The following is a 12,157-nucleotide window of genomic DNA, read 5'->3' as shown; positions in this document are numbered from 1 at the left end:
TCATTCAAGCGTATACGAACAAATCCTTGGAGGGTCATTTTTACGATGTGTATTGTTGTTGCGATTCAAAATTTTTGGTACAGTTCGTTTAATGCCAAAGAGGCTAAACAGATTCGAATCTCATAAAATATTCGCATATGCACGGATGCAAGTCTGGATTAAGGGGAAGGAGGCCTCTGGAGACTATAGCCCTGAGCTCTTATCCTTTAACACGTTGAGCATGGCGCTGATTTTGCTAAGTCTACTCATTTTTTTAAATACTTAAATGAATTTCTGCAAAGTTAGGAAATAATTATTTTCGATTTATTATTGCTTTTGGTAGTTATTTACATTTGGAGCGACGTCATTGATTTGGATGACCTTGAAAGATGTTGTCAAGGTCAACATTCTGAACAACATTCTATAGATGTAACCGCTGCTCGGCTTTAAGTAAATAAATAGAAGTTGTAATCAAATAGCCAACATTGGGAAAAGTCACTAAACTACTGAATTACTTTAAAATGTGCGAGTAATGTGTTCGATGTAGGGATTTGTTCTACTGATGCCTTATGCTAACCTCGTCAGCCATAGCAGTGTCAGTAGAATGAGATTTCAAGTCAGACATATTTCACGTTTATTAAGCGTTTGTTCAAGAACTATTCGAAAATGAATCATCAACTACAATTTTGTTATTTATTTTCGTTTTATTTTGACATATAGAAACTTTCAGAAATTTGTGACATTTGTTGTCGAACACCTTGTACAATACACCGAATGTTAACAGTCAGGGTTTATTTTGTACTGAACATAGTTGCTTGGAAATTAAAATCTGAGAGGAAGAATAAATCTCTGCGTTGACAGGCTTTAAATTTCAGGCGTGGGCCGAAAAGGAACCGCCATCATCAACTCTCTTGGAAATAGAATCCTTGAACTATGAGATATATACATATATTCGTTGACATATTCTCTATACATATATTCTTCATATACATTGTCTTTACACAGCTCCTTTCTATTAATTTTTAAATTACTATTAATTTGAAAAGTACTATTTTCAATTGATTAAAATTACTATTTCCATTTTACATCTATGAAAATCACTATTTACAGAAGATTAAGAACGAAAAATTCTTCGAAAGTTATTTATAAATATAGAGAGTTGAATTTTAATATAAAATGTATGTACGTACATCATGTAACCCAGATTTATCCTAACATTATAATCCTTTTTCGATGATTCCATAGCCCTTCATATCCTTTACACGCATCAAAAATTCGGACGAAATAGTCCCGATTCCTAGCAACAAATTGCCTGCTGAATACAGTTGGAATTCAGAATGCAAGAGGCAAATCGAACAAAACTCGGCAAAGGATCGAAAAGGATTAATCGCTTTTTCTCTCTTTCCGAATTTCACCGAAAACAAATAGGCACTGTAACCCTGTGGTAAAATTGCGTATTACGTAGATAGTTTTACCGAAAAACGTGGGCGATAACGCAACGTGAATTAGTGAAAAAGCTAATGAATTAAATCAGGGGATCGTCAACTCAACAGCGATGCCATTTTACGGTTTTCGGTTTGCACGCGTGATAACGTGCCTGGCTCATTGCCTCTCGTAGTAGCAGCTGATGGAGCGTGACGATCACGTGTACGGTTTATTCGCGTCGGTTTCATACCCGCGTACACAGATCGCGTCTGCAATTGTAGAACGTGGTTCTGGTGCGTTCGAACCAGTGTTAACACCGTTTCGACTCCATTTTGATTTATGATTGTCGCGCCGCCGCGCGGATTTATTGTTGGATGGTTTCAACGTGGGAATGAAAAAACATTACAGTTGTCCAGTTCATCGTGAAAGGTTATCGATAAAGTACTTTGATGCTATCTGTTTTTTCAAATTAATCCATTAAGCGGTATATTTTCATCGAAATATATTTGATCCGCTCGGGGCTTTCCAAAGGCCGAGTTTTTTGACAGATTTGGCTCTAAACTTGGATGAATTACGTTGATGGCCTTTTCAGGATGAGCTCCAATTCTGCGTATTATTCAATATTTCGATTGGTATCTTATATAGTATTAGCGTTTCTCGAGATAGATCTTATGAAGCTTCCTTTTAGTTCTAATATAATAGTTTTGCTTTTCTATGTATTTTATTTTTTATATAATAGGCAGCACGATTACCTGTGTGAGAGAAACTGGTGAAGAACTGGTCACTTAAGAAAAATTGTGTGAAAACAATCTTGAATTGTCAGATTTATTACAATTTTTTTTTTTTAAGTAGACAGCTTAATGTAAATATAAAATGCATCAAAGCAATTATTTAATATTAAAACAACAGAACGTCAGTTTTAATTGGTACTCTTCCCCTGGTGGAGCAGTGCTGGTCACCTTTACATCCATGGTTTCTAAATGGCGAAAACAAAATTATTAGTGTTTTTCTTTATTGTTCTAATAACATAATACTTTCTTAATTTAGCTCGAAAAGCGGAAGGGTTAGGTTACTCTTTATGCAATCGAAGAGAATCCAGGTAAAATTTTTCAAACCCAAAATCTTAACTGACAATGCTCTACTGTTGACCTGAAACTTTATTTGTATATGTACGTACCTACTACTATCAGTTATGTTCCTACAATGCAATAAATATAAAAATTAATTAGAAAATGAATATTGTTAAAAAAATATGATGGAAAGGAAATATGTAATACATTTATACATACAGTGTTCGATAAGAGGTATCAGAAACTTGAAAAAAAGATTACTTTATACGAGAAAATAGGATGAAAATAAAATATAATGAAATTGTATTTAAGGATTCGTTTCCGTATTATTAACTACTAAAGATACATGTAAAATGAGCATGAGATTCGTCTGGTTTGAGAACTTCTGCGTCTGAAGCTGTGTCTGGCTTGAAATGTAGAATAAGTAAGTAGAATCAGACAAATCAGACACATTTCACCTGCATTTTAGGCGTTTTTTAAACAATTAATAACATGAAAACTGAGTCTGAAATTCAATTTCGCTGTTTATTTTCGTTCCATCTTGACATGTACCTTATTACCCTGTATACTATCTATTATTTTGTTTTGTGAATCATGAAAAGAGCATATCCTAGCATTAAACGCTGCAGCGGTAAATACTAAAAATTACACACTCATGTTTTGGAATTGTCTTAAAGACATCATGGTGACCTCGAAATTTTTCAAGAGACAATCCATGCAAACTAAATCCGCGTCGTTAGAACTTACGTTCTTTAAAAATCGACAGTATATTGACTGTATCATCTTACCAGATACCGAACAACTCGTATCCATTAGCTACAAAGAGAAACCAACGTGCCTCTCTCGTCCTCCAACAGCACCAGAAACCTACAAGACCAATAACAATTAATACCTTAATTGAAGACAAATTTCCTAATCAACCTACTTTCCCCCATCGACTCCTAAGTACTCTTTAACCGTTTCACGCGAGGCACTCCGCAGACATAATGGAACGGAAGACAGTACTTCCAACCCTTTTATTTCCCAAGGAACAACGTCGAGCTCGATCCCAATCCGACGATACGCGATTGCATGCAATCGCGTTTCGTACTCCGCTTCACTTATGATAACTTTCCGTGAGCACGCAAGAGTACAGTTACTGGCAGGGGTAGCAGGGAACGGCGAGGGACGCGAAAGTGGAAGCGTCGCGAAACGCAATAAGTAATGTAAGAAGGGGCGCGTGTTCCTGAAGCGACAGTTAGGCGGAGTTGGGGGTGGCGGTGCTATCAGTGTGCTACTCATCAGTGTGCCACGGCGCAACCGGACAGGCGTTTCGCGACGGGGGTGGCTGGATAGAGGCGCCTAACGGCAGCTGAGTCGCATGATCCGTTCATTCGGGCTCGCACGGTCACCGCCGTCTCTGCTCGGCTCCGCGCTTCGAAGAAGCACCCGGTGAGTTTACCGAAACTCGGCTCGTGGCATTGCGCGTCCACCCGTCCGCGTGGATCTTCGTCGTTTTCGCGCGTGCACCTTTCTTCGATGCCTCTTCCCGTCGCCTCCCCCGCACCACTTCCGGTCGTTCCTCGTCGCCACGCGGTTCCGCGATGACGTTTACCAGTGACGACAGAGCAGCGCTCACATCGTGGTCGACGCATGGAAATGCCTTTCTAACCTGTCCCTGAGTTGCTCCTTCGATGAAATTTGACACCAGGAACACAAAGTGATCGAAAAGTGTCACCGCAGTGTTTTTATTCGTTCTCGTTGCTGCAACGATGCACCACGTCTCTCTTTGATCCTGGATCGGGTTTTCGAGGGGGAAGCTTGTTTTTTCAATTTGTAGGGAGAAGACATCTGGGGAGACAGCAGTGTGCCACGAGAACGCTGTCATTGCTTAGATTCTTGCTGGTCTTCAGTGGGTTTTTCGGTTTCATGAATTTTCCCGCGATTTTCATGGTCACTCTCGCTGGTTCGCGTATGTTCGAGGTGGATGGATCGCGAGTGTAAATTTACGGTCGTTGTACCTAGCCAGTGAGGTGTGCCTTTGACAATGAGACGTTTAGTGCAAAGCGGCTTACTGAGGATTTTCGGTAAATAGGGTCCCTGATTGCTTCGCCTGGATGGAAAGGAGGACCTTTGATCTCCTGATTGGAAAATGCGTCGACGTCGTATCAGAGAAGAATTTCAGTGTGCAGAAGTATGTTTCGCGGGAAAATTGATTTCGAGGCATGTCGACCGTCAATCGTACTTAATCTCGCAGTAAGTGGCAGATGATTCGTGGACTGGTCAGAGGTGGATCACAGCAGTACTGAATCACTGCAGTAATACAGGAATACGAGGCAATTTGACGGTGACAGCTCTAGTGCTGCTATATTTGTACCAGGTATCGTTTGGTCCTGCTCGCTGTGCCTCTCGCGTTTGCGGATAACGTAATTGGACTCGTTTGCCCCCCAAGCGAGCCTTTTGAATGTACCGGGATCTGACATCGTGCAAATATACGTGCATGCAAATGATACAACGAATTGTGAAAGATGTTCAATTCACCGGGTCCAACGAGAATATCGGCTGGAATCGACAATCGTTACTTCGATCCATGGAAAGATTTGTCATCCCTTCTTGAATTTGCATGTTACGGCGAGGATCGATTGGCATTCTAGCGTGAAATCGGTTAATGTCGTCGCAGTGGAGGAATCGAAGTAGCCACGGTTATTCGTTCGAGTGGGTTCTGTGTGGGAATATACGGGTGCAGATAGAAGAAACTACGTGGAATCGACGAGTTACTTCTACAGCTGACGTTCGCTTGGCACGAGGACTTTCAGTGAAAGAGGGAATGAGGGGCCATCCGGACAGCACGTAGGGACTGGCCCTTCTCGTCGTCGGAGATGTGGCGCTATCTACGATACATCCTCCTCGGGCTCATCGTCGTCCTACTGACGATTCATGAGATAGTCCTCGTACGAGCTGGCGAGCAAGGTAAATGCCCACTCGTGCGTCTTATTTTGGTTTTCAGGCAGCGGTCGTAAGTTCTTAACGTATAATCTCTTTTGCCTAAAATTGTTGATGTGTTCGTACAAATTGAATGGATAAGTTGAAAAACAGTACAGGTCCCAAATTAACCATTTTTAAATAACTTCAACTATACCTAGACTCCAGAACCAAAGTGTATTAAGTCGCGCAGAAAACAAGTGCATTTAATACACTCTGGTTCTGAGATCTGGATATGTAAAATGCACAGAACTGTAAGTTGGAATCGGATACTTTAAAATGTGTCTTTTGGACATATAAGTACTATCTTTCAACTTATCGGCCTATTTATAATTGTCTTGGTAATAATATGGGAAGTATTTAACTAACACAGAATTCCAGGCATACTTTTTTAGCTTATATTTTGGTAGTCTGAAAATCTTTGATGAAATTCGTGAAATAATATTTATTTAATGATTTAAAAGATTTAAAGAAGGGAAGTTATGTTCCTAAGTTAAAAAAAGTATTTTCTACGTTCGACAGCAATATTTAATATTCTGTATGAAGTGCAACAAAAGTGTGTTCATTACCATAGTATGAAATTACGGTAAAATTCGAGGGAATATTTGTTTATAATAGAAATTGAGTGTTTTGTTTATAATGGAAAGCGATGTCTAAATAATTTTCAAATTAGTTTGTTTAATTTCGTACACTGTGTGTATATGAAGTAGGAATTAGGTATCTAAAGACCTTACTATTATATCTATTATAACTGGATGTAATTGAAAATGTAATACATTTAGTGCACTCACTGCTGCAGTGAAGTAGTGAATGATGAAATATGTGTAATACCAATTAGGGACCTATTTAAGGGAATTATTTAAGTATATAGGATCTATTTAATTTGTATAAGATGTTCCCAAATTTGAGTAAATCTGTTTTGAGTTATCAACTGTATGATTATGAACATATAACGAATCAGTACATTATGACTTTTATGTATATTCATTAGTGTCGTTGCCAGAATGAGCAGGTGTTGTATTTTGCAGATAAAGTGTAAACATTATAGTTACTGGCCCACAATATTTCTGATTCTAAAAGGATCGAATAGTCGTTCTCATGGATTTAGATCATTACACGTGGCAAAATCATAACTCAGAGAGCACATAAGTGTATAACAACAATTTATCACTTATGTCATAAGCATGGAATAAAAAGAAGTTAATAAAAATGCCGCAAAATTTGAAATAAGTATCCATTTTTTAAAGGTTGGAGTAACTTTTAATAGCTTATATTTCATAATTGTAATACTCTTTTAAATTGTAACTTCTACGAGGAACAATTCTTATTACACTTTCGTATCAGATGTCACTATATCTTGAAGTAACTGTTCCAAATATTAATAAGAACTACATTTATTGCATTATATTATCTTTACTTTACACTTCAGTGACCATAAAAGCTGTAATATTCTATTTAAAACAATTAAGATCCTTTTTAAACTGTCGATAAGTATTCAAATGTCATGAACGTTAGGGTCAATGCACATTCAATTTCAATGTAGGTTGACTTTCTCAGCTAAAAAACTGGAAATATCTTTATATAGTATATTTGCATGACTTCTACAGCTGAATTCACCACTAAAGTATATGCGAAATTCGGAAATCTACTCAAAATAGTCTCATTGACATTTTTAGACCCCCATTTCCACCGACAAACATGTAAGATCACCTCAGAGGAGGAAATCGGAATTTTCTTGGACACGAGAAACTTGAACCTAGCATGAATGTAGCAGGAGTCTATCTAGAATCTACTGCGAATTTGCCTTCAACGTGTAGAACTTCAAGGCATTTGAACATTTTCAAATTTCAAAGATTCATTCAACATTATCTGTGCGTTGCATTTGGTTTGAATTTTCGATTATGATGTGTTGTTATTTCTTGGAGTTTCTAATATATTGTCGTTGATGGCAAATAAGAAGCTGTTTTCTGTAGTGGAACTCTGTTCAGTACGATATAGAAAAGATTTACTTTTCGGAGAATGGCTTTTTCTTTCAAAGATCTTAGAAGAGTGCATTTTAAATGGAGTTGTGAAGAAAACTTTATTCCACTCTTTTTGATGATTTATCTTCTTAATATTTCCTAGATTCTAAATGATTATAATTTCAAGATAGCAATTTTTAAAGAACTTTATATTGAAAGTATATTTACCATGTGTACAAAAAATCAACATTTTTACTTTATTTGTGTTATACTTCCTGCAGTTTTATTGACTCGCGCATTTTTTACTGGAAGTTTTGTATTGGGATTTAGTATATTACGAAGAGCATTTTATTATAGTGCTTTTCTTTATTTTAAGTTATTAAATAAGCAATTTATATTGAAAGGCTTACGTGTTTCTTTAGGTACATTTGAACTCTTTGTTGCTATTTTGTTTGAAATTTTTATATTTACTTCCAAGCATTCTAATGCAAATAATATAAGCTTCACGTGACTTCGTAGTAAATTTAGTTTTTTTATTTTCTCTTATTACTAACTCTCAGTTTATTGCGCCATTTTTTTCTAAGTACGATAAATGTGTGAATTCGAATACTGATAGTTCCTATGTCCTAATAACAAGAGAACACTAGCAATTTTTCCAATTGCTTATAAATATGTCTAACACACACTTCATGCGAAAAAAACCCCAAAAATGAAAACTAAAACTAGGTTTCATTCAAATTCAGACAGAAAATGGGGCAAATAGGAAAAGTTTGATCATGCGAAAATTATTAGACCATAAATACTTATTTTACTTCATTGGCCAATACTTGAACGATCACAGAGGACGCGCTCGTTCAGTCTTCAGCTAGATGCACCCAATTCATGCGTTCGTTTGTACTTTCAATTACGCTTCATCGAATAACGCTGCGGGAATATTTTTGGCCTGATTGCGTTTTTACGGTAATTTTAGTTTTAATTGCGAAACACGGTTCAGAGATTGTCGAGATAGGAAGTATAAGTTGTATGAGTTGTGAAACGCGTTACGATATCACGAAATCACAACCAAGGGAAAAAGAAGTACGTTTCACGGTAATGGGTTTTAAATAAACTCCATGGGAAAATGGCTGGGATCAGGGACGAATTGTAGAAAATGGATTAAACTAATCTCTTGGGCAAGCACAATTCCCTGAGTAGTCGGGTAATAAGGGAACAGTTATTTAATTTTTAGCACCACTGTTGAAAAATTAATTGAACAATGAAACCACATTATTAATTTGAATTTATTGATTCTTTAATTTATGTGTAGATATATTCTTATATTTATTATATTATATTAAGTTTGATTCTACTTATTCGATTCAAGTAAATTTTATTCCCTTTAGGACTTGATATTTTGAAGCAACACGAATGTTTCCTTTATACGATGTCACTGCACTCTATATTTTCCAGCATTGAAGATTTAAATTATTAATCATGAAGTATTTATGTCAATGACAAGTGAATAATTGGAAATATATTTTTCATTTGTATTCTTCATACAAATGAGAAATATATTTCCAATTCCAATATATTTCCAATATTATTTCCAATATATTTCCAGGAAGAGCATTCGATACGGGTGGAAGATATAGAACTGTAGGTAAATCTTATCGTATAAAATTATTACATGTTCACTAGTGTTGAAATTCTGAAACGCTCCGTTTTAAGTAACTACGGAAGTCAAGCTTGAAAATAACAATTTTAGGGAGTGTGTTACATTTAACGATAATTATAATTACATGAAAATTTTCTTGTTAAACATTTCTGGAATCTTCTAGAAAAAAGGACAAATATTTTCGTGCAAGAGAACCTTCCTGCATTTTGGATTATTTTTAATCTCTCGTTTTACGTATTAAAACATACTTTTAAGTGTCTCGTAATTTTGAGCAGCGTGGGCGAATTTCATAATTCTACAGAAAGCTTTCAAAACCTGAAAAAGTAATATTTGTTAATTAATAAACGTCTAGAAATAATACTTTTGAGTGACTTAATTATGGAATATAAAGGGTATCGCTGCTGCTTAGCGAAACTTTATCACAGATTTGACTTTTCTCCCTTAAAGCATGGGTCATTTCAATTCGTTTCATGTTTCCACTGATTAATCTCTCTTAATTATACCGTCGTTAGCCATTCAATCTATAATCAGAATTGGGGTATTTTAATTTCGGGTCTTTTGTAGTACCACAAATTGATTTCAGACATTTCCAGCATTTACACTTCGTGATCATAGTTACAGTCTAAAACTCATTGTCAGCATAATGCAATTTTCTTTCGCCAGGAAGGCTATTTGTCAAAAATCCCTTTTTCTTGCTTAGATGTGTCCCAGTCGCTGTTTTTGGCACAATGAACGAATATTGCGCGTTTCTTTCCTGTATCTCTAAGTAGAACAGTTTTTAGCGCAATGGCGTAACGATACTTTCCGCCAGTCGATTTTATTCTAGATAGTATTACCCTTTGACAATTTAGCCTGAGTGAGACTTGTACAGAGCGTGTAGTACTGTACAGTTTACTATAAATGATACTTGGACACGAGAAGGTTTTACATTATTATTTTATATTTATATTTCAGTTTATAAATACATATCCTTATTTTTCTACAATGTTTCTTCGTTTCTTTATCTACTGTCTTTTATTTAGAATAAAAAAGAGAAGAATTGGTTTAGTGTTGAAATGTTATTAGATTGCCAATTGATTAAATTTTCTATGATGCTTGATAGATACCTAATCCAGACCTTCTGACCAAAGAGTGATGAACGTAATAGGAGGCAATAATACCATGGTTCCTCTTCTCTTTTCTTGTTCTTTTATTATATAAATTTAATTCACTACGCTACTTTATTGCCGAATACCTACAAATGGTGTTGCATGTTATCTATGTGCCACAGTAATTCTAGACACGAATGCCTAGGTTAGGCCTGTTCAATTGAATTCCCAAGAGTAAACGTCGTCAGCTACGAAATAGAGTGGGAAACCGTTATAGTGTGTGTGCAGACTTGTATCGCAAAACTTGTTAGTTGTAAAGGGATCTTTACATAAACACTGTCCAATCTTGGGCTTACGAACCCCTCAACTTCTCCCAGCCCGTTAGCTTTGTTAGAGAAGCTGTGAGATATGTCAAAGCACTGAACTTCTCTAGATGAAGACGGGAGATGAGCTTAAACCTTAACTGATACGGCAGAGTAACAGCATTGAACTAACTTAAGTTTTAGTATAGAGTATTTAGTGTAGAGTATTCCGTAGAGATGAGTAAATTAAAAGCTTGTGTATTTTTTGTATGTACTATTTGTATTAACAAATAGTAATTTTTTACAACGAAATTGCAGTGATTCTGTTACATCATACGTACATTGCTAGTTTTATAATACTAACACAGTAATACTACTTAAAGTTAAATGAATGGTAAAAGAAATAAACAAATGAAAGGCCTTGCATTTGCAGCACATCTTTGTAATAAAGTAACAGTTGGACGAAAAGCCTATGTCTTCTACTGACATTGTATTTTTTTAGTTATTAATACTCTTGAATGAAAACTGAAGAGAACTAATGAATACCTATATATTTTAATTAAAATATTTAATATATTTTACCTTATTAGAAAATTTATTAATTTATTTTTTTTCGTTCTCACAAATAGACACAGTCACTTAATATTAAAATACCTTCATGTTGATGATTTCATTTTCAATTGTTGCCCTTATTTGGTCGACTTCATAGTTAGAATGACAGAACTGGTTACACATATAACTCTTCAGGTACTGCACTTACAGTTTAGCAGCAGACACGGTTGGTTTCCATCAGTTACACTGGGGGAATGAGAAGTTATTTCATTCTGACTGAACAATGCAAATCGCAATGGATTTAGACTTTCATAACATAGTTACGCTCATACAATCGGCTAGATCGCTGAATTACAATTGTTCGAGTGCCATGTGCAGCGCGACCGAAATCAATGCTCCTCGTCTGCGAGCCTATTTAAAGGTTGCTGCATAGAAACTGCACTACTGAAATAATTTTTTGTTTGATTTCACTCTTCAGTTCGTTCCAGCCCGCGTTCTATGTTTCATTCCATTGATCATATCCCCTTTTGACAAGTAATGCGATTAATATTTCTTTTTCGACAGAAAACAAGTGACATTGGTTTTCCTGTCCAATTAACGTTGAAGCTTTATGCACTCTGGAAAATTGGATTTTGTAGAACAATGATAATAGTATACAACACATAATATGCACTCTAAAAATGGTACATATTGGCAAGATAAATGATTTAGATCCTTTCGAATTTAATATTGTGTACAAATAACGTTAATATTAGCATTCTGAAAAGTTATAATTTCTACAGTTATTTTGGATCGTAAAAGAGGTCACATTTGATAATTTGTAAAACATTTACGTAATTTTCGTGTTTGGGATGAATAAGATTTTGTAATGAGCTCTTATAAATTAGAGAAAAAAGATAATTTCTTGGATTCATTAAAAGTCAATGGACTTCGTGTCACCTTTAATACCTTCTTTTTTAACGAAATTTCTATGGACAGGAGTAGATGAACTTTTTATTCAGATAACGAATAATAACTTTGAAATCAAATTTTCCTCGGCACAAATGAGTACATTTTTAATCGAATGAGAGTTATATCTCTGAATAATTTATTGTTAGACAACTTATTTTTATTCGACTGACAATAAGATATAAAAGTTAAAAGAATTCGTCCGCGTAATTGCTTT

At 35.6% G+C, this 12,157-nt stretch overlaps 1 protein-coding gene across 1 annotated transcript in view; it reads left to right on the top strand.

Annotated features, from left to right (window-relative positions):
• Nucleotides 1-5,021: 5,021 nt before the first annotated feature.
• LOC143183370 (alkaline phosphatase) overlaps nt 5,022-12,157 on the top strand; it is a 367,206-nt gene continuing 360,070 nt past the window's right edge. Inside the window, exon 1 of the mRNA XM_076384898.1 lies at nt 5,022-5,423. Coding sequence (XP_076241013.1) covers nt 5,333-5,423 — 91 coding nt within the window. The 5' untranslated portion in view covers nt 5,022-5,332. The remainder of the gene's footprint in view (nt 5,424-12,157) is intronic.

Source organism: Calliopsis andreniformis, chromosome 1, assembly GCF_051401765.1.
Source record: "Calliopsis andreniformis isolate RMS-2024a chromosome 1, iyCalAndr_principal, whole genome shotgun sequence".
In the NCBI taxonomy this organism is placed as follows: domain Eukaryota; kingdom Metazoa; phylum Arthropoda; class Insecta; order Hymenoptera; family Andrenidae; genus Calliopsis; species Calliopsis andreniformis.
This window is presented reverse-complemented; position numbering and strand designations above follow the sequence as displayed.